Source organism: Rhinopithecus bieti, unplaced genomic scaffold, assembly GCF_001698545.2.
Source record: "Rhinopithecus bieti isolate Rb0 unplaced genomic scaffold, ASM169854v2 scaffold_1012, whole genome shotgun sequence".
In the NCBI taxonomy this organism is placed as follows: domain Eukaryota; kingdom Metazoa; phylum Chordata; class Mammalia; order Primates; family Cercopithecidae; genus Rhinopithecus; species Rhinopithecus bieti.
Genome location: NW_016803312.1, coordinates 2,812,490 through 2,833,914, shown reverse-complemented (window position 1 = coordinate 2,833,914; position 21,425 = coordinate 2,812,490). Strand labels below are relative to the sequence as shown.

Here is a 21,425-nt window from a genome sequence, read left to right as displayed (position 1 = left end):
TTTTTTTTTTTTTTTTTTTTATTTCTTTTGCCAAATTTCGTTCCAGAATGACCTCAAGCAGAGGGCCTCTAGCTTTTTGTCTGTGACACAGTGCATAAACCAGTTATGCTATTGGGCCGGGACATTAAGAAAGCCTTCTTAGGCTGGGTGCGGTGGCTCAAGCCTGTAATCCCAGCACTTTGGGAGTCCAAGACGGGTGGATCATGAGGTCAGGAGATCGAGAGCATCCTAGGTAACACGGCGAAACCCCGTCTCTCTAAAGAATACAAAAAACTAGCCGGGTGAGGTGGCGGGCGCCTGGAGTCCCAGCTACTCGGGAGGCTGAGGCAGGAGAATGGCGTAAACCCGGGAGGCGGAGCTTGCAGTGAGCTGAGATCCGGCCACTGCACTCCAGCCTGGGTGACAGAGCGAGACTCCATCTCAAAAGAAAAAAAAAAGAAAAAGAAAGCCTTCTTAGATGGTGTTTTGAGAAATGTTGACAGTGTGTGTCATAAACGATGATATCTATGCCTTCTTTACCTCATCAGAGCATTAGGGCTTTAGTGATTCTCCTTTTGGGGTGATTTGTCATTTCAGTGCAGCAGCTGTGGCCCCTAAGAAGAAGATTCAAACCACTCTGAGTAATCTGGTCGTTAAGGGCACAAACCTGATCATCCAGGAAACACAGCAAAAACTCGGTAATTTTGTTTTTCCGTAAGAAATTTCTTTCTCCAGTTTAGTTATGCAGTCTTAGGGATAAAAGACTACACGTTGGGTACAACGTACACTGCTCCAGTGATGGGTGCACCGGAATCTCAGAAATCACCACTAAAAACTTATTCATGCACATAAATAAATAAATAAGCAAGCAGTCTTTAGGGTTGAAAATGGATACAGCTCATACTCTTAAGTAAGAAGAATCCGCTTATCACCTGTACTTAGTGAGTTGTGTGGTCTAACCTAAAGAAATCAAGCCTGGTTTGCAGGACCTTAAGGCAAAAAACAGCACATTGGTTTTAGCTGTGTCTTACCTTGGTATGCTTTTTAGAATTTCTTGGTGTGTCTGGGTCCACCTCTTTACATCCAGCATTAGAATCAGCAGCATTACCTTCCTGGCCAAACTTACTGGGTATCTTTTGTTAAAATGGGTCTTGGTCATAAAACAAAAAAATTTTAATAAAATAAAATAAAACAAGTCTTGATCAGAGAATGCAGCCCCCACCCTGGGCTTATGGTCATAAACCGTGGTCAGGGACCCTTATCCTTAGTGCGTATTCCAGAAACAGGGTATGGAATCACCCCCAGTTTTAAGGGCTTAGTATTCTAATCATTACTAGAAATAAAATATACTGAGGATACCTGCCATCCTATGAGTCCAGTGATGGAGGTTAAGGATTCTTTTCTTTCCTTTTGGTATTCTGTCTTCTTCGTTTACATATGACTAAAATTACGAGTGCAGAGTTTAGAAAGTGGTACGTCATATGACCTCAAACTATCTGAATGTGAATCCTCTAAAGCTGGTGTTGACCTGGCACAGGAATACCCCAGAGGAGCCTGTCTTGCTCTGAGGAGTTCAAGGAACTGATGGACCTGCCGACGTGTGGAGCCAGGAACTTAAAACAGCATTTAGCCAAAACCACGGCTTCAGGTACCATCAGCTGCGCAGCCGCACGTGTGTCCCTGTGTTCCCTCAGCTGCCCAGGACACCCCCTCAGTCTGTGGGCTTCTGTTGCAGGCATCATGGGGATCCCGAAACCTGCCATCCAGTCCATCTCGGCCTCAGCACTCTTGAAGCAACAGAAGCAGCGTATGCTGGAGATGAGGAGAAGGAAATCAGAAGAAATACAGAAGCGGTAAGAGGAGCAGATTTAATATTCCCTGTTTGGGTCATCCATCTCAGGCGTCCTCAGAACGTCTTCATCGATTTCTAGAATGTGACTTCAGGTTTCGGTTGGCAGCGTTTTAACTCTGAAAGTTTAAAATAGTTTTCCCATAACCTGAATAGCTTTTTTTTTTTTTTTTTTTTTTTGAGACGGAGTCTCGCTCTGTGGCCCGGGCTGGAGTGCAGTGGCTGGATCTCAGCTCACTGCAAGCTCCGCCTCCCGGGTTCACGCCATTCTCCTGCCTCAGCCTCCCGAGAAGCTGGGACTACAGGCGCCCGCCACCTCGCCCGGCTAGTTTTTTGTATTTTTTAGTAGAGACTGGGTTTTACCATGTTAGCCAGGATGGTCTCGATCTCCTGACCTCGTGATCCGCCCGTCTCGGCCTCCCAAAGTGCTGGGATTACAGGCTTGAGCCACCGCGCCTGGCCTGAATAGCATTTAAGGCTGTGTTATTTCTTACACTGGTGACTCCCAACACCAAATGGTACAGGTTAGAGTCGTTATCACCATGGAAAAGGGAAAGAGGTGACATGTATGTAAAGAGGGTTTTGTGAAGGGGAGAGCATAGGTTCACCTGCTGGCTGTCATTTTCTCTCTCTCTTTTTTTGAGACAGGTTTTCACTCTGTCACCGAAGCTGAAGTGTGATGCCGCAGTCTCGGCTCACTGCAGCCTCCATGTCCCAGGCTCAAATGATCCTCCTGCCTTGGCCTCACAAGTAGTTGGGACTACAGGCATGTGCCACTATGCCTGGCTAATTTTCGTGTTTTTTTCTAGAGACTGGGTTTTGCCATTTTGCCCAGGCTGGTCTCAAACTCCTGGATGCAAGTGATTTGCCTGGCTGCCATTTCTGGCTTTTGCCACAGTTCAGTTTTTTATGACAGGCAGAGCCAGTGAGTAGAGTACAGTTCTTTGGATACATGATAAAATGAAGCAAAAATAGAGAGTCCTTTTAGAGGCAAAAGCAAGTGGAAATGTGTTACTTGGCTTCAGCCAATAATAAAAAAAAAAAATCAAGTGGAAATGCATATGGTAGGTGGACAAATGAATGATTCCTGAACTCAGGTCATCTGAATACTGATGAGAGCTGCGGTTCACAGGCACTTAATACGTACTCCATAAACACAGCATCTGAGCCTCCGGGGGCTTCTCAGCCTTGTTTTACTAATAGTGTGCCTGGAGGTCAGAGAGCTAGTTTATGCTAGGGCCGAGTTTTGGGCTCACACATGTGCTCTGGTGCTGAACCTTTTGCCATCCCGAATCTGGGCTGCTGAAAGGCAACATCCACGAAAGGGAGTCAATGATAAGATGAGGGAATTCTTTGGGAAAGTAAGAGAATGGGTTTGTTCTCAGGCAGATTAGTTTGAGGTGCTGGTGGGATATCTATAGAGCTATTCATCGTGAGCCTACAGGTGACATAAATGATATACGTGGGCATACAAATATGTACAGAGTTGGGGGCCTCGTGGGAAATAGAGAGTGCCCATCAGTTTGAAGCATTGCATAATGAAAATTTTCAGAGTTTTGTTGGCCAAGGAAACCTAATCTTTGCGCAGGATTTGATAGGCAGTTTGCAAACACAGCCTGGAGCTTGCAAGAGTGGGTGTCGGGTTGGGAAGAGTACTGCTCTGGGATGGGCTGGCTCCCGTCTTGAGTCTGGCCCTTGTGAGTAATGTGATCCTAGGCGTCAGTTTCTTCATTGATCAGATGATAAGTTTGGACTAGATGATTTCTGAGGTTTGTTGTTTGTTTTTAAATATCTCTTACAAGGCTGACTCAGTGGCTCATATCTATAATCCTAGCACTTTGGGAGGCTGAGGCAGGCAGATTGCCTGAGCCCAGGAGTTCAAGACCAATCTGAGCAACATGGTGAAATCCTGTCTCTCCAAAAAATACAAAAATTACCTGAGCAGGGTGGTGCACACTGTGGTCCCAGATACTCGGGAGGCTGAGGTGGGAGGATCACCTGAGCCTGGGAAGCAGAGAGGCAGCGAGCCGCAATCATGCCAGTTCACTCCAGTCTGGATGACAGAGCAAGACCCTGTCTCCAAAAATAAAAGTAAAATAGCTCTTAAAACTATTTGTTTCCAGGCGTGATGGCTCACGCCTGTAATCCCAACACTTGGTAGGCTGAGGCACGAGAATCACTTGAACTTGGGAGGCAGAGGTTGCAGTGAGCCAAGATCATGCCACTGCACTCCAGCCTGGGCAACAGAGCGAGACTCTGTCTCAAAAAAAAAAAGGGGGGGGGGGCTGTAAAATAATCTCTAAGTTACAGTGCTTTTCGTTAATGACTTCCAAATGTCTCACGTGTATTGTCTCTTCCCAGTAGCATAAACGAAGATGCAGGGAGATGCAATGAGTTCTTACAGGCCCTAGAGCTGACGGTAGGGGTGGGAATATAGTTCACACCGCATCTTCAGCTATGTGCACTGTGGATGGCATCCCCTGGACAACCGATTGATAAATACACTAATCAGTTCTAAAGTGTTAGGACAATTACAGCTTATTCAAAGAAAACTCAAATAATGGCGGAGTTAGTAAAGCTAATATTGTTCTTATTGTGTGCAAATTTGAATTACCAGCCAAGAAGGGGACATTATTTTGCTAACAACTAGCTCCCAGCTGGTGGCCTGCCTGCCGCCTCCCAGTCCACCTTAAGTTCCAGAGTTTTTATTTTCGTAAACCCTGTTTGCATGTTTTGACTGTATGTTCTTTAAAGATTTCTGCAGAGCTCAAGTGAAGTCAAGAGCCCAGCTGTGCCATCCTCATCAAGACAAACCCCTGCTCAGCCTCCACAGACAGGATCCGAGTTCCCCAGGCTGGAGGGAGCCCTGGCCACAATGACGCCCAAGCTGGGGCGAGGCATCTTGGAAGGAGATGATGTTCTCTTTTATGATGAGTCACCACCACCAAGACCAAAACTGAGTGCTTTAGCAGAAGCCAAAAAGGTAACTGGCATCTCTTCTCTTTAACACTTGAGTTTGCATTCTTTAGGGCAGAGCTGGAGGAAGACAGACACCTAATAGCTGTTTGTTGATCGTGATCATTAGAGTCAGCATAATTTGAAAACATGGTAGTGTCAATATAATATTAAAAGAAAGTTAGATCTGTTATCTCAACACTTTTTCTCGTCAGGCTACAAGAGGTAACCTAGAGGAAGATAGTGTTTTATAACCAGAGGCACTGACGGTAGGAAAAAAATTCTTGGAATTGTTGAGGCGAGACTGTAAAATGGTGGTTTAAGGAATCCATTTTTTATGTTTTATTTATTTATTTATTTATTTATTTATTTATTTATTTATTGGATGGAGTCTCATTCTGTCGCCTAGGCTGGAGTGCAGTGGCATGATCTTGGCTCACTGACCTCTGCCTCCTAGATTCAAGTGATTCTCCTGCCTCAGCCTTCTGAGTAGCTGGTATTACAGGCGCCTATGACCACGCCCGGCTAATTTTTGTATTTTTAGTAGAGACATGGTTTCACCATGTTGGCCAGGCTGGTCTCGAACTCCTGACCTCAAAGGATCCACTTGCCTCGACCTCCCAAAGTGCTAGGATTATAGGTGTGAGCCACCATGCCTGGCCATTTTATTTATTTATTTTTTTGAGACACGGTCTCCCCCTGTCACCCAGGCTGGAGTGCAGTGGAACAATCATGGTTCACTGCAGCCTCAACCTCCCAGGATCGATTGCTCCACCTGCCTCAGCCTCCCAAGTAGTAGCTGGGACTGCAGGCACATGCCACCAGGCCTTGGCTAATATTTGTATTTTTTGTAGAGAGAGGGGCATCCCTTTGTTGCCCAGGCTGGTCTTACACTCCTGGACTCAAGCAATCCCACCTCAGCTTCCCAAAGTGCTGGGACTACAGGCATCAAGAATCCTTCTTTAAAAGAAATCTTACATAAAAGTCCAGTCCCATGACAGGTGAAACTGAGCTGCTGTGGCTGAAGTAGGGGTAAGGCACCCAGAGCCCCAAGTGCCTGTTTCCTGAGTACCCTGATCAAGCTTCTCTCTTCCCTGTAGTTAGCAGCTGCAGCCAAATGAAGGGCAAAGGCTAGCTATATGCCAAAACCTTACCTATAATAATAGCAGTAATACCTATAATAACCATGACATATGTCTATATTACTCCGTACCTGTGATATGTGTGTGCCGTTTATTTACTATGTTTATTTATTTGTTTATTTATTTATTTATTTATTTGAGACGGAGTCTTGCTCTGTCACCCAGGCTGGGGTGCAGTGGTGTGGTCTCGCCTCACTTGCAGCCTCCACCTCCTGGGTTCAGTCAATTCTCCTGCCTCAGCCTCCTGAATAGCTGGGATTACAGGTGCCCACCACCACACCACACCCAACTAATTTTTGTATTTTTAGCAGAGACAGGGTTTCACCATGTTGGCCAGGCTGGTTTCGAACTCCTGACCTCGAATGATCCACCTGCCTTAGTCTCCCAAAGTGCTGAAATTACAGGCATGAGCCACTGCACCTGGCCAGGAATGTATTTACTGTGTAAAGATTCATACTTTACAGATATTATCTTATTTCATCCATACAACTATGACCTTCAAAGGTAGGTCAATGCTATATCATCATTTCCTTCTCTTTTTTGTGTGTGTTTGTTTTGAGACAGGGTCTCACTGTGTCTGCCAGGCCGGTGTACAGAGGTGTAGTCCCAGCTCACTGAAACTTCTACCTCCCCAGGCTCAGGTGATCCTCCCACCTCAGTCCCCTGAGTATCTGGGACTACAGGCATGCACTACCATGCCCAGCTAATTTTTGTATTTCTTGTAGAGGTGAAGTCTCAGTATGTTGCACAGGCTGGTCTCAAGAAATCCACCTGCCTCAGCCTCCCGAAGTGCTGGGTTTACAATAGGCCACCATGCCAAGCCCCATTTCCACTTTATACATGAGAAATTAAGTAATTTTCACTGGGTTACAAGCTAGTCCATGGCAGAGCTGGATGGAATTTTATCTTAATTCTGATTCGAAAACTTCCAAAATGGTGATGTGGTTCCTTTATGGATCTGGAAGCCTGCAGTCTCGCTGATGTCAAACTTGTTATATTTAAATAAACTAAGACTTTATTCATCAACATATAGACCTGTCTCCCATGCTATTATATTCTAGTAATTCTGTTAATAATACTAAGTAAAATTAAGATATGTTCTGCCAATTTCTGTCAGAGAACAGCCAGAATTCACTGGTTAATAACAAAAAAGGGGTCCAGGTCTATAAGTGCCTCTGTCATCTTTCAGATCTTTACCTCTCTCTCATCTCTTTTTTTCTAGTTAGCTGCTATCACCAAATTAAGGGCAAAAGGCCAGATTCTTACAAAAACCAACCCAAACTGCATTAAGAAGAAGCAAAAGGACCCTCAGGACATCCTGGAGGTGAAGGAACGTGTAGAAAAAAACACCATGTTTTCTTCTCAAGGTACTGCAGTTTCACAGTTAACAGTGGGAAAGAGAAACTGTTTCTAAGGGAAATATGTTCTAAACCAAAACCAGCACCCAGGTGTCAAGTAATTACTTCCATTTCCTCCTGTATAGAATACCTAAATAGAATTTATACGGGTGGAACTGAATTTTTTTTTGAGATAGAACCTTGCTCTGTTGCCAGGCTGAAGTGCAGTGGTGCAGTCTCGGCTCACTGCAGCCTCCGCCTCCTGGGTTCAAGTGATCCTCCTGTCTCAGCCTCACAAGTAGCTGGGACTATCAGCACATGCCACCATGCCCAGCTAATTTTTTTATTTTTAGTATAGATGGGGTTTCACCATGTTGGCCAAGATGGTCTCAATCTCTTGACCTCGTGATCCGCCCGCCTTGGCCTCCCAAAGTGCTGGGATTACATACGTGAGCTGGAACTGATTTTTTTATAATCACATTAAATTGGAATAAAATTTGGCACAATTTGAATACTTGGGAATAGGATTGTTCATTGGATCTTTGTACATATATATTAGCATAAAAATTTGCTTTGACAGAACTAGAATTCCTTTGTTTAAATTGCCATATCTTTATTTTTAAAATTCTGAAGTTGGCAATATCATTTTAAGGTAATTGTCAACATTATTTAACGTTGTTGTTATCTGTTGTCATAGTCAGCTGCCTATTTGAAGGTGAAAAAGAGATTCTAATTTAGTGGTCAAATCTGCCACCACCCCACATTCTAGGCTTACTTAGCTTCTTGGCGCACCTCTGAGAGCTTTTCCCTGCTGAGACCAGCTGGGGTAGATCAAGTTTGAAGGGCTGGTAGGCAGAGGAAGAGGGAGTGAAAGGGAGTGGAGTCGATGAGGCACGCTGGCTTTGTGAAATTTCTTGGTCACTGCTGATGTTTGTTTCCTTGTGCCCTAGCTGATGATGAAATGGAGCCTGCCAGGAAAAAAAGGAGAGAACAACTTGCCTACCTGGAATCTGAGGAATTTCAGAAAATCCTAAAAGCAAAATCAAAACACACAGGCATCCTGAAAGAGGTAAGAGCCCAAAAGCTCAAGGATAGTGTTAATGTCCGATGTCCTTCAAAGCCAAGGCGCTTAGCTGTAGGACCAAGAATCTGTTGTTTGTTTTGTTTTGTTTTTCTGAGATGGAGTCTCATTCTGTGGCCCTGGCTGGAGTGCAGTGGTGCAATCTCAGCTCACTGCAACCTCTGCCTCCCAGATTCAAGTGATTCTCGTGCCTCAGCCTCCCGAGTAGCTGGGATTACAGGCACCCGCCAGCACACCAAGCAGATTTTTGTATTTTTAGTAGAGGCATAGTTTCACCATGTTGGCCAGGCTGATCTCTTAACTCCTGACCTCAAGTGATCCTCCCTCCTTGGCCTCCCAAAGTGCTGGAATTACAGGTGTGAGCCACCATGCCTGTGCCCAGCCAAGAATCTGTTTTTTACGTAAATCTAGAGGTAGGTATATATCAGTTTGTTTGAAGAACAGGAGAGTTTCTAATAGATTTTAGCTTTGTCCTTGTCTCTTTACTGAAGAATATAATTTGATTTAACATGACTTAAATAGATATAAATATTGTAAAAATGTTTGCATTGGGTTATGGCTGTGAATTATGTTTAAATGGCTCTACCTGCTGCTATTTTCTGCCTTGCAATATGCAAAGAGAGTTTTCCCATTCCAGTATTTTTATATTGGCATTTCAAATACTCTAAATCAATAGTTAACCCCATCACGCCCAAGGACCCTTTTTAATAACAAGTATTTTGTATTGCTTCCTTATCTTGAAATAAAATTCAGAGATAATATGAATTACCTATATTAGTCATTTCGAGAAATCAATAAATATCCTAATGCAAAGAAGAAAAAATGAAAATATTTATGATAAAGATACAGATTTCATTATGGATTCGTAATTGCAGGGGCAGAACTAGCTTAGGGGAAATAATAAAGTCGTCAGAGGCTTGGGCTTATCAGTGTAAATGAGCCAGAAATGGAGACTCACATAGGTTTGTGTCTTGGTAAATAGCATGGACCTATGTCTTTGATAATGTAGGGTTTTTGCTTCAGGGTTTGGACGGGTGTTCAGACAGGGTCTCTGTTTGTTCCCCAGTCTGGTCTTAAACTCCTAGGCTCAAGCAATTCTCATACCTCGGCCTCCTGAATAGCTAGGACTAGATAATGTACTTTTGGCGGGGAGCTGGGAAGGTTTTGTTTTTTTGAGACAAGGTCTTGTTCTGTCCCCCAGGCTGGAGTGCAGTGGCACTATCAGGGCTCACTGCAGCCTCAAACTCCTGGGCTCAAGTGATGCTCCTGCCTTAGCCTCGCAAGTAGCTGGTACTACAGGTGCATCACCATGACTGGCTTTTTTTTTTTTTTTTTTTTGAGACAGCATTTCACTCTGTCGCCAGGCTGGAGTGCAATGGCGTGATCTCGGCTCACTGCAACATCTGTCTCCCGGGCTCAGGCGATTCTCCTGCCTCAGCCTCCCGAGTAGCTGGGACTACGGGCGCCCGCCACCACGCCTGGCTAATTTTTATATTTTTAATAGAGACGGGGTTTCACCATGTTGGCCAGGATGGCCTCAATCTCTTGACCTGGTGATCCACCCGCCTCAGCCTCCCAAAGTGCTGGGATTACAGGCGTAAGCCACCACGCCCGGCCAACTGGCTAATTTTTTTTTATTAATTTTTTTTTTTACAGACAGGGTTTTTCTGTGTTGCCCAGGCTGGATGGTGTGTGTGTGTGTTTTTAAGTAAATAATCCTGAGAAACCAAAGTACCATTGTCCCTCAGTATACACAGGAATCTAGTTTTACTCTTGGAGTAGTCAACATAGGTTAAAACCATGCACAAATATTGTAGGGTGATGTAGAAAGCTGTTAAATTCTAGGGTTTTAATCAGGTTCCCATCCACACAGATGTCTCATAGAGCACACAGAAGCCAGGCAGGAGGAGAAGCAATCCTTGGTTGTGTCGGTGACTGTTGCATGCATTGCAGACAGTGCAGCACCCCTGGTCCCTGCTAGCCACAGAAGTAGCAATCATTGCAATAACAAAGAAAGTGCTCCCACCAGTTTTGAAAATATCCCCATTCGGTATCACTATTCCGAATGATCTGCTCTTGCTTTGATTAACAAATAACTAACAAGACAATTCTGCATCATATCTTTTCACTGGACTTGACATTCAGGAGACATGCCAGAGCTGACTCTGCAGCCTGCAGAGTTGAGCTTCTCGCCTCTGTGGCACCCGAGGCCCCGGGCCCTCCTGCCTGTGGAGCAACGCTAACCCCATCACTGCACCCACATTCTGCCACAAGGATCTCTGCCCTCAGTGCTGTTCCCTGATGTTCCGTGCACCCAGGAAACTCACCAGTTGGGGCCCGGAGTACATTGTATATGTGGAGTCTGTATTCAAACTGTAGAAATAACTGCCTTTGGGCACACACTTGACATAATAATACTGTCACGTTAGGAGTGTTTATTTGTATTTGGTGCTTTAAAAATCACCAAATGGGCCAGGTGCTCACGCCTGTAATCCTAGCTCTTTGGCAGGCCAAGGCAGGTGGATCACCTGAGGTCAGGAGTTTGAAACCAGCCTGTCCAACAGGACGAAACCCCATCTCTACTGAAAATCCAAATATTTAGCTGGGCATCGTGGTGGGCACCTGTAGTCCCCGCTACTCAGGAGGCTGGTGCAAGAGAATCACTTGAACCCAGGAGGTGGAGGTTGCAGTATGGTAGAGGTTGCACCACTACACTCTAGCCTAGGTGACAGTGAGACTCCATCTCAAAAATAAAATAAAATAAAAATAAAAATCACCAAATGTTCTCATGTCCCTTTGTTTTTGCATATTATGAGGTCGTTTCTATGCATCGTCATCTTTTGCTTTGCAGCTCATCGAGGCACTGTCCAGAGCCCTCTCACACTTAGCCTGCCTCTTCGGTTCTGTTCTGTTTTGATTATTATCAGCTGTGTCATTTGACTAATCATGAAGTTACTCTTACTGCGCTGCCTGAGCACATACTGGATTTAATGCCAGGTCTTCCATATGCCCTGTCATTCCAGGCCGAGGCTGAGCTGCAGGAGCGCTACTTTGAGCCACTGGTGAAAAAAGAACAAATGGAAGAAAAGATGAGAAACATCAGAGAAGTGAAATGCCGTGTTGTGACATGCAAGACGGTGGGTGAAGGCGGGGGCTGCAGCAACCCATGGGCCCTGTGTGGTGCTGTTGTGACTCGGCAGCACATGGAGAACCTGTGGGATCTGGGGCCCTATCTCGTGATGTGTCAGTTAATTAGGCTGGAAAGCAAAGGGCGCAGGTGGCCCAGGACCGGGCTTCGTGCCTGACCTGGCTGCTGTGCTCTGCAAAGGGAATTCTTCTCTCATTTGACCAGAGCCCCCATCTCTTCCCCTGGACCACTGGGTCCACGTGGCTCTGACTGCTGTTTCTCAGGTTCTGGCATATCCTCACTCAGGCCTTGGGACCATGGTTGAACCCCTTGGCCTCTCATGTTATGATCCACCACTGCTTTCCTACTCCTGGCTGAACCTGCTCTGTTGAGTCTCAAGCCAGAGTGTGGATTATATCATCATCAATGTTTGCAGAATTTTTATCATAAATCTGTTAGAAAATTCTAAGTCCTCTATTCCTCAACATTGATTAAAAATGGGAAGAAAGGGTTGGGTGTGATGGCTCACGCCTGGAATCGCAGCACTTTGGGAGGCCAAGGCAGGAGGATCACTTGAGGCCAGGAGTTTGAGACCAACCTGGGCAACATTGTGAGACCCCATCTCAACAAAAAATAAAAAATTAGCCAGGTGTGGTGGTACACACCTGTGACTCCAGCTATTTGGGAGGCTGAGGCAGGAAGATCACTTGAGCCCAGGAATTCAAAGCTGCAGTGAGCTGTGATCACACCACTGCACCCTAGCCTGGGCAACAGAGCGAGATCCTATCTCAAAAAGAAAGAAGAAAGCTCTTGGTGAACACTGTTCCTTCCATTACCATTTGTTCCCACGATCCCTGCGTGGCACATCGGCCTACTTAATAAACCTGCAGAAGAGGTGGAAGGGGCGTAACTTACCAAGTGCACTTTTCTCTGTCTTACTCCTTTTAACAGTTTAGCTCTCCTGTGTATTTGAGGGTCAGCTCCAAATCAGCTACCACCAAAAGTAGGACTTCCTTGAGAAAGTTTCTATCTTGGAGCATAAGTAAAGATGATTCTTTTAAACATAGTTTTGAGAAGACAGGAAACACACACCCACCATTGCATTTCACCTCAGATGGCAGCTCTTACTCCGACACAGCGGTGGACCTGCAGCGGAGCTGGTGGGTGGTCTCCCGTTGCCGCCATAACAGATGATCACAGATGAGGTGGCCTAACACAATGCATATTTTTTGTTATTTTATTATTTATTTATTTATTTATTTATTTATTTATTTATTTTGAGATAGTTTTACTCTGTCACCCAGCTTGGAGTGCAGTGGCACAATCTCGGCTCACTGCAACCTCTGCCTCTCGTTCAAGCGATTCTCGTGTGTCAGCCTTCCGAGTTGCTGGGGTTATGGGCACACACAACACTGCCCGGCTAATTTTTGTATTTTTAGTAGAAATGGGGTTTCACCATGTTGGACAGGCTGGTCTGGAACTCCTGACCTCAGATGATCTGCCTGCCTCGGCCTCCCAAAGTGCTGGGATTACAAGCATGAGCCACCGTGCCTGGCCTCACAGTGCACATTTATTATCTCTTGTGTGGGTCAGAAGTCTGTGTGGGTCTTGCTGGTCTAAAATCAGGGTGTAGCCAGGGCCGGGTTTCCTGCAGACGGGGCTGCTGTAAGGGAGAATCATCTTGCCCAGCTTCTGAGTTGCTGCATCCTCGCCTGTCCTCACTTCCTCAGCACAGCCAGCAGCAGTGGGTTGAGCTCTCACATTCCAGCCCTGAGCACCTCTTCCACGTTTAAGGGTCCTTGTGATTCCATTGGGCCCACCCAGATCATCCAGGACAATCTCCCTATCCATTAGCAGCCTGAATTTCACCTGCAGCCTTGATTCCCCTTCACCCTGGACCAGCACACACTCACAGTTTTGGGGAGTAGGCTGTGCATATCTTTAGGGGGCCATTGTCATGCCAGCCTTGGGCTCACCACTCTGCTCTGCACTTTCTGAGCTTGCCCAAGTCTCGAGTTACTGATCAAACTCAGTGTAATTCCCAGAAGTTACATCACTCTCTCCCGCACATGTTTTGCTGCTCACCCACCATTTCTCATTCTCTTCGGTCCTTTTGAGGATCGAAATTAAAAGGGAATTCCTTAATCTCTCTGTCTTGGCTTTGCTGGTAATGAAATAGGGAGTAAGAATAAGCCTATATCCTTTTTATAGATCATAGAAGAAAATGAAAGAGCTGCTGATTAGTCTTTCTAAATAGATCCCAAGCCTCTGCATCCTATATAAGCAAAGGGCTGTAATGACTCTAGCACAGACTGACCGAAGCTATTTAGGGGTTTACAGTACTTTTCCTCTCCTGCCCTTGCTATTGTCATCATGGAACATGTTACACAATAACAGAAAGTTATTGTGTACTTTGTGCCTGATCAGAAATTGGGCCAAATATGAGAAACAGTGGTATCAGTGTGAGGGAGTCAGGCAATCACACGGGTCCCTGTAGCAAGAGGCGAAGGTGGCCCAGTCCCCTAGCAAGGGCCCAGGTGGTGATGAGAGACCAGGTGATCATGGAGCAGATTGCCCTGACTGCAGCTGAGCATTTGTCCTCAAAAGCTCTTCACCAGCGGTGTGGGTTTTTTGTTGCTCTGTGCAGTGCGCCTACACCCACTTCAAGCTGCTGGAGACCTGCGTCAGTGAGCAGCATGAATACCACTGGCATGACGGCGTGAAGAGGTTTTTCAAGTGTCCCTGTGGAAACAGAAGCATCTCCCTGGACAGACTCCCAAACAAGCACTGCAGGTATGAGAATCACCTGGAGCTCTTTGTCCCACGTGGGGATTTTCATCTCTTTTTCCAGAGTCTGTGATTCTGTTCCCTTGGAACATTGGATAATCATTCCATGCCTTCCTATAGCTCCAGGCTACCCTTGGGACTCAAGTTGTTAACTGAAATCCCTGGAAGGAAGGGACCCTGCCCTTTCACTGCTGTCCCCAACACCTAATGTAGTGCCTGGCCCATAGGGGGTCCTCAGAAGTGTTTGTTGAATAAATAAGTGAAGAATCATAGGGGGGGTGGTGAACATGTATGTGTGTGTTGGGGGCTAGGATGCACATAACATTTTTTTCCTCTCTCCAAAGAGTTATTTGATCATTTTATATGTCTTTAGCTTGTGAGAGCTGCTGTTCTTCAGTATCCAAGGGGCATTGGTCCCAGGACAGCACTCTCCCCGCAGGATACCAAAATCTGTGGATGCTCAAGTCTCTGATATAAAATAGTGTTGTATTTGCATTTAATGTGCACATATTCTTCCATATACTTTAAATCATCTCTAGATTACTTATAATACCTAACACAGCTACGTGCGGTGGCTCACGCCTGTAATCCCAGCACTGGGAGGTTGAGGTGGGCAGCTCGCAAGGTCAGGAGATCGAGACTATCCTGGCTAACATGGTGAAACCCTGTCTCTACTGAAAATACAAAAAAAATTAGCCAGGCCTAGTGGTGGGCACCTGTAGTCGCGGCTACTCGGGAGGCTGAGGCAGGAGAATGGCATGAACCCGGGAGGCAGAGCTTGCAGTGAGCACAGATCCCTCCACTGCACTCCAGCCTGAGCAACAGAGTGAGACTCTGTCTCAAAAAAAAAAAAAAAAAAATTACCTAATACAATGTAAATGCTGCAAATAGTTGTTATATTTTTTATTGTATTATTTTTTATTGTGCTTCATATATATGTATATTTGTTTTGTTTTTCAATTTGTATAAATTTAAGGGGCACAGGTGCAATTTTGTTACCTGGATAGTTTGTGTAGTGGTAAAGTCGGGGCTTTTAGTGTAGCCATCACCTGAAATAATGTACATTGTACCCGTTAGGTAATTTCTCCTCCCTCACCCCCTCCCACCCTTCAGTGTCTATTATTCCACCTTCTGTGTCTTAGCATACACATGTTAGCTCCCATTTGTAAGTGGGTACATGCAGTATTTGACTTTCTGTTTCTGAGTTTTTTCACTTAGGATAATGGCAACATTATCCTAAGTGAAAAATGTTGCCAACATGCTCCAGCATCCATGTTGCTGTAAAAAACATGACTTCATTCTTTGTTATGGCTGAGCGGTATTCCATGGTGTATATGTACCACATTTTCTTTATCCAGTCATCTCTTGATGGCATTTCGGTTGATTCCATGTCTTTGCTATTGTGACTAGTGCTGTGATAAAACATACATGAGCAGAAATCAGTATACCAATTTCTTTTTCTTTGGGTAGATACCCAGTAGTGGAATTGCTGGATTGAATGGTAGTTTTATTTTTAGTTCTTTGAGAAATCTTCATATGTTTTCTGTACGAGGTTGTGCTAATTTGTATTCCCACCAGTGTGAGCGCTCCCTTTTCACCACATCCACGCCAGCATTTGGTTATTTTTTGCCTTTTTAATAATAGCCATTCTGACTGGTGTAAGATGATATCTCTGAGGATGAGTGTTTTTCCGAATACTTTTGACCCACAGATGCAGTGGTCGAACCCACAGGTGTGGAGGGCTGACTGTGTGTGTTGTAAGGATCTTTTGTTTCTCTTTTTACTTTTTGGGACAACGTCAGATACAGAGGCAGAGCTGCCGTGTTTGACAGTCAAGGGACATCATTCACGTAGAATATGACGGTGGCACCTCCGGAGCTGGGTTAAGAAACCCTCCCTGGTGCAGCACGCCGCCATCGCGGGTCCATCCAGTGCCCTCCCCGGTTCATTCATGTTCTCTTCTTACCCCTTCTCCCTCCATCCCATCCCTTCACACCATCCTCAGCCATTTTCAGATGGTTGCTGTGATCCTCTTGTTAGTTTTCTTGTGAACGTGTACTGCTTGCTCTGCAGCCGTATTTATTTCACATAGGTGGTACAGAATTATATGTCTCATTTGATTTCGTTTCTCACTCGGCTCTGTGTTTGTAGGATGTGTCTGTGTTCATCGCGTCTGCTGTTCCTAACTGATGACCGTGCCCATGGCAACACCCATTACATTTCACCCGCGGGCACCCTAGGCCCTCCCCACACGTGTCCCCTGGCCTCAGCACCTCAGTGCTTTCACCTCAGTGAGTTCTTATTCCTGTCAAGAGCTCTCACTGGGATAGTACCACTGCCTTTTTGTGTGCTTGCTTATTTTCATTTGTTGTTTACTTCCTGGAGTTCATATTTCACTCTCACTTCAGGTTCTCCCGGGTCAATCCAGAGATCCTAGGGAGGGAGCCAGGAACCCGGGCCAGTTCATCACTTTACCAGGAGGTGGCTTGCCAATTTTTCACAATCTAGATTATAATTTTTTAAGTAGTTATTTATATATTGATACTTGACTTCTTTCCAAAATAGATGACTAAAAATGTCATTATAGTAAGAGCTTACGGAAAACGTTAGAAAAATCAAAAAAATTCTGTTCATTAAGTACAAGGCACAAATGGAAGGGCACGATGCCTTTCAGCCTCCAGATGGCACTGTGATTGTAAGAACCACGCTTTTCTGGACTTTTGTCAGTTGCTTTTTTTTTTGTTTGTTTTTCTCTTCTGTTTTTGAGAGAGGGTCTCACTCTGTCGTGTGGACTGGAGTGCAGTGCCATGATCATAGCCCATTGCAGCCTTGAACTCATGGGCTCAAGCGATCCTCCTGCTTTTGACTCCTGAGTAGCTGGGACTACAGGTGTGCACCACCACACCCAGCTAATTTTTTAAATTTACTTTTTTTTATAGAGACAGTGTCTCACTCTGTTGTCCAGGCTGGTTTCGAACTCCTGGGCTCTGGTGGGCTCAGCTGCCCAAAGTGCTAGGATTACAGGCGTGAGCCACCATGCTTGGCTAGTTCTTGATCTAGAACAGAAGTCAGCACACATTGCCTATAAAATGTCAGTGGTGAACATATTAGGCTTTGTCGGCCACACAGCTCTGCTGGTGTAGCCTGAAAGCATCCATAGATAATACACAGGCAACTGGGCACGGCTGTGTTCAAATAAAACTTTATTTATAAAAACTAGCGATGTGCTGGATTGGGGTTGTAGTTTGCTGACTCCTGACTAGAATAGTGATTTTTTTTTTCTCACAATTTTATCATTGATCTACTGATAGACTACCAGAGTTCTCTCCATTGATACTGAACCAGTCTCTGGAGGTGGAAGGTGATGGTTGGGAGGCTGTAAGGGCTACGGCCACTGACATGCCACCTTTCAGGGCAGGAATTGTGATACGGTTTGGTTGTGTCCCCACCCCAAATCTCATCTTGAATTGTAGCTCCCATAATTCCCACAAGTTGTGAGAGGGACTCAGTGGGAGGTAATTGAATCATGGGGCAGGTCTTTCCTGGGCTGTTCTCATGACAACAAATAAGTCTCATGAGATATGATGGTTTTATAAAGGAGAGTTCCCCTGCACACGCTGTCTTGCCTGCTGCCATGTAAGACATGCCTTTGCTCTTCCTTCATCTTCCACCATGATTGTGAGGCCTCCCCAGCCACGTGGAACTGAGTCCATTAAACTTCTTTTCTTTATAAATTACCCAGTCTTGGGGTATGTCTTTATTAGCAGCATGAGAACAGACTGATACGAGTAGACTCTTAAGCTAGGTAAGGGTAAGGGGAGACAGGCAGAGCATCCACACCCCACACCAACCCTCTAAAATCCAAGGGAGCTGGCAGACATACTTCCTTGGCTTTATTATATGTCTTCTCTCTTTCTCTCTCTTTTCCCCAGAGTAAACTTCGTAGGAAATAAGTTTTCACCATAGTGTTCACATCCCTTCTCAGTGTGGAAGTCACCCACCATGTTAAAAATAAGAGCAAGGCTGGGCGCGGTGACTCAAGCTTGTAATCCCAGCACTTTGGGAGGCCGAGATGGGCGGATCACGAGGTCAGGAGATCGAGACCATCCTGGCTCACATGGTGAAACCCCGTCTTTACTAAAAAATACAAAAAACTAGCCGGGCGAGGTGGTGGGCGCCTGTAGTCCCAGCTACTCGAGAGGCTGAGGCAGGAGAATGGTGTAAACCTGGGAGGCAGAGCTTGCAGCGAGCTGAGATCCGGCCACTCCAGCCTGGGCGACAGAGCGAGACTCAAAAAAAAAAAAAAAAAAAAAAGGAGCAAGAAGGGCTGGACTTGGTGGCTCATGCCTGTAATCCCAGCACTTTGGGAGGCTGAGGCAGATGGAACACTTGAGCCCAGGAGTTCAAGACCAGCCTGGGCAACATAGTGAGACTCCCCATCTCTACAGAAATTTAAAAATTAGCTGGGCATGGTGGTGCACACCTTTGGTCCCAGCTACTCAATAGGCTGAGGCAGGAGGATCACGTGATCCCTGAAGATCAAGGCTGCTGCAGTGTGCTGTGATCGTACTACTGCACTCCAGCCTGGGCCACAGAGTGAACCCTGTCTCTAAAAAAAATAAAAACAAAACAACAGTCCCTGGGCCCTTTGAATAAAAAGAAAGTAAAGAGGCTGGGCGTGGTGGCCACACCTGTAATCGCAGCACTTTGGGAGGCTGAGACGGGCAGATCACTTGTGCCCAGGAGTTTGAGGCCGGCATGGGCAACGTGGCAAAACCCCATCTCCAAAAAAAGAAAAGAAAAGATAGTGAGTAAAGGCTTTTGGGTTATAAAGAGAAAGGGAGAAGGATGATCCAGACTAGAAAGAAGACTTTTCCTTTCTTAGCTCAACCTTTCTGCTTCAAAAAAAGAGGAGGAAGGGGCCAAACATAGATTATCCTGCACCTCCATAAGTCTGAGTCTCATCCCAACCACCATCAGCTGTAAAAACCAAGGGTGTGTTCATTACCTGCAGCGCATGGATCTCTGTGGTACCATCATTTGAAACTCCATCTCTGAAGGCTCTAGCTTTGTAAGGACCTACAGACCACTTCCCAAGTCATTGCAAGTTTAGTTTTAGTCACATTTGAGCATAACCTCAGATTTGGTATACAATACAAATGTCACCTCGAACAGCTTCTCCTTGAATGGGGGGCCCCTCTCCCCAGGTGCAGTGAGCATCGTCGTCTTTACATGTGTGGGCCTACACCACCCTGCTGAGTCAATCCATCTTGTCTGTTTCAGTAACTGTGGCCTCTACAAATGGGAACGGGACGGAATGCTAAAGGTATGCCATTTGCCTACTAATTTTTGATTCCTTTTAGTGACCCATGCTAATAATGTTGAACCATCTCCTATTAAAATATTTTCATTTTTCTAGGAAAAGACTGGTCCAAAGATAGGAGGAGAAACTCTGTTACCAAGAGGAGAGGAACATGCCAAATTTCTGAATAGCCTTAAATAACCCGAACTTCAGACATTTTCCCACAGCCTTCCTGGCCTCCTGTGACTCTGGAAAGCAAAGGATTGGCTCTGTATCGTCCATTGGTTCCTGACTGACGCCGTCAAAAACAAATGCTTGTTAAGCCCGTAAGCTTTGCCTCCTTACTTTCTGCCATTGGGTTGGTGTGACACCACATTTAACGTTGACATTTAAGTGGAAAACCAAGATATCATTGTCTTTTCTAAGCTCAGCGTGGATGATTGCATTACTTCATGCCCCAAATCTGGAAGGTAAACAGAGAGCTGTGTTTCTGTATCTTTTGATTATAGAGTGTTCACTTCTTTGTCATAATAAAATTCTAGTGTTTATATGAACACCCAGAGGCAAAAGAATTAATTTAGCTTAACTCTCACTGCAGGTAAGTTGCTTAAATTCTGGGCTTCAGTTTTCTCGTCTGTAAAATCAGGAAGATTGGACTAAGTGATCCTGAAATGTATTTTTTAGCACTGGATTTCTACAAATAATAAAACTTTTCCCTATCTAGATAATTATGGTCACTGCCTTTAATATAGTCTTGATATACAGATTTTTTTTTTTTTTTTTGAGACGGAGTCTTGCTCTGTCGCCTGGGCTGGAGTGCAGTGGCCGGATCTCAGCTCACTGCAAGCTCCGCCTCCTGGGTTTACGCCATTCTCCTGCCTCAGCCTCCCGAGTAGCTGGGACTACAGGCGCCTGCCACCTCGCCCGGCTAGCTTTTGTATTTTTTAGTAGAGACGGGGTTTCACCGTGTTAGCCAGGATGGTCTCAAACTCCTGACCTCGTGATCCGCCCATCTCGGCCTCCCAAAGTGCTGGGATTACAGGCTTGAGCCACCGCGCCCGGCGATGTACAGATATTAAAAGCCAGATTTCTTCATTCCATTCTGTTATCTCTGTTTTACTCCTTGAAATTGATCAAGTCAGTGAACCACGTTGCATTTCAATTTATATACAGAGAGAGACAGTAAGCTCTCTGCTCTTGCATTATTGTGGAGCCCTGTAATAGAAATATGTAACATCTCATTTTACTTTTTTAAATTTTTTTATTTAAGACAGGGTCTCGCTCTGTCACCCAGGTTGGAGGGCAGTAGTGCGATCACGGCTCACTGCAGCCTCGGCTTCCCTGGGCTCAAGTGATCCTCCCACCTCAGTCTCCCAAATAGCTAGGACTACAGGCGGGCGGGCGTGACTAAGCCCAGCTAATTTTTGTATTTTTTGTAGAGATGGAGTTTTGCCATGTTGCTCAGGCTGGTCTCAAACTCCTGAGCACTAGCAATCCGCCCACCTCTGTTTCAAAAGAAAGAGAATGAAAGGTGAAAACCCTGTGCAAATTACCACAGCAAAGGTTTCATTCAGGAGATTCTTCGGTCTGGGCAACCTGTTTTTCCAAATATCATCTGACCTAAGTGAATGTTGACACCAGCTAGAGATTGGGTAAATTGGTTGAATTATTTTATTGAAGCTTGAGTTCTAGCTAAAAGTAATTTAGGTTTCCCCTAAGATGTTATTATGTTAGGGACATAACGCTTTTGGGAGGTTGTTGTGGGAGATGGTTGATTTGGGTTTTCAAAAGCCAGAAATAAAATTTACATGCCTTAGATTTCATAAAACTCTGCTCTAATTGGGTGGAAGGTGCTATATCTAACTC

The 21,425-nt window shown here is 45.3% G+C and overlaps 1 protein-coding gene across 2 annotated transcripts in view; it reads left to right on the top strand.

Annotated features, from left to right (window-relative positions):
- MCM10 (minichromosome maintenance 10 replication initiation factor) overlaps positions 1-20,280 on the top strand; it is a 51,270-nt gene extending 30,990 nt beyond the window's left edge. For both annotated transcript variants that reach the window (XM_017874676.1, XM_017874669.1), the window contains exons 11-20: positions 577-677; positions 1,517-1,627; positions 1,715-1,832; positions 4,583-4,811; positions 7,148-7,292; positions 8,213-8,331; positions 11,367-11,480; positions 14,118-14,263; positions 19,541-19,583; positions 19,677-20,280. In XM_017874676.1, coding sequence (XP_017730165.1) covers positions 577-677; positions 1,517-1,627; positions 1,715-1,832; positions 4,583-4,811; positions 7,148-7,292; positions 8,213-8,331; positions 11,367-11,480; positions 14,118-14,263; positions 19,541-19,583; positions 19,677-19,760 — 1,210 coding nt within the window. In that variant the 3' untranslated portion in view covers positions 19,761-20,280. The remainder of the gene's footprint in view (positions 1-576; positions 678-1,516; positions 1,628-1,714; positions 1,833-4,582; positions 4,812-7,147; positions 7,293-8,212; positions 8,332-11,366; positions 11,481-14,117; positions 14,264-19,540; positions 19,584-19,676) is intronic.
- The last annotated feature ends 1,145 nt before the right edge of the window (positions 20,281-21,425 follow it).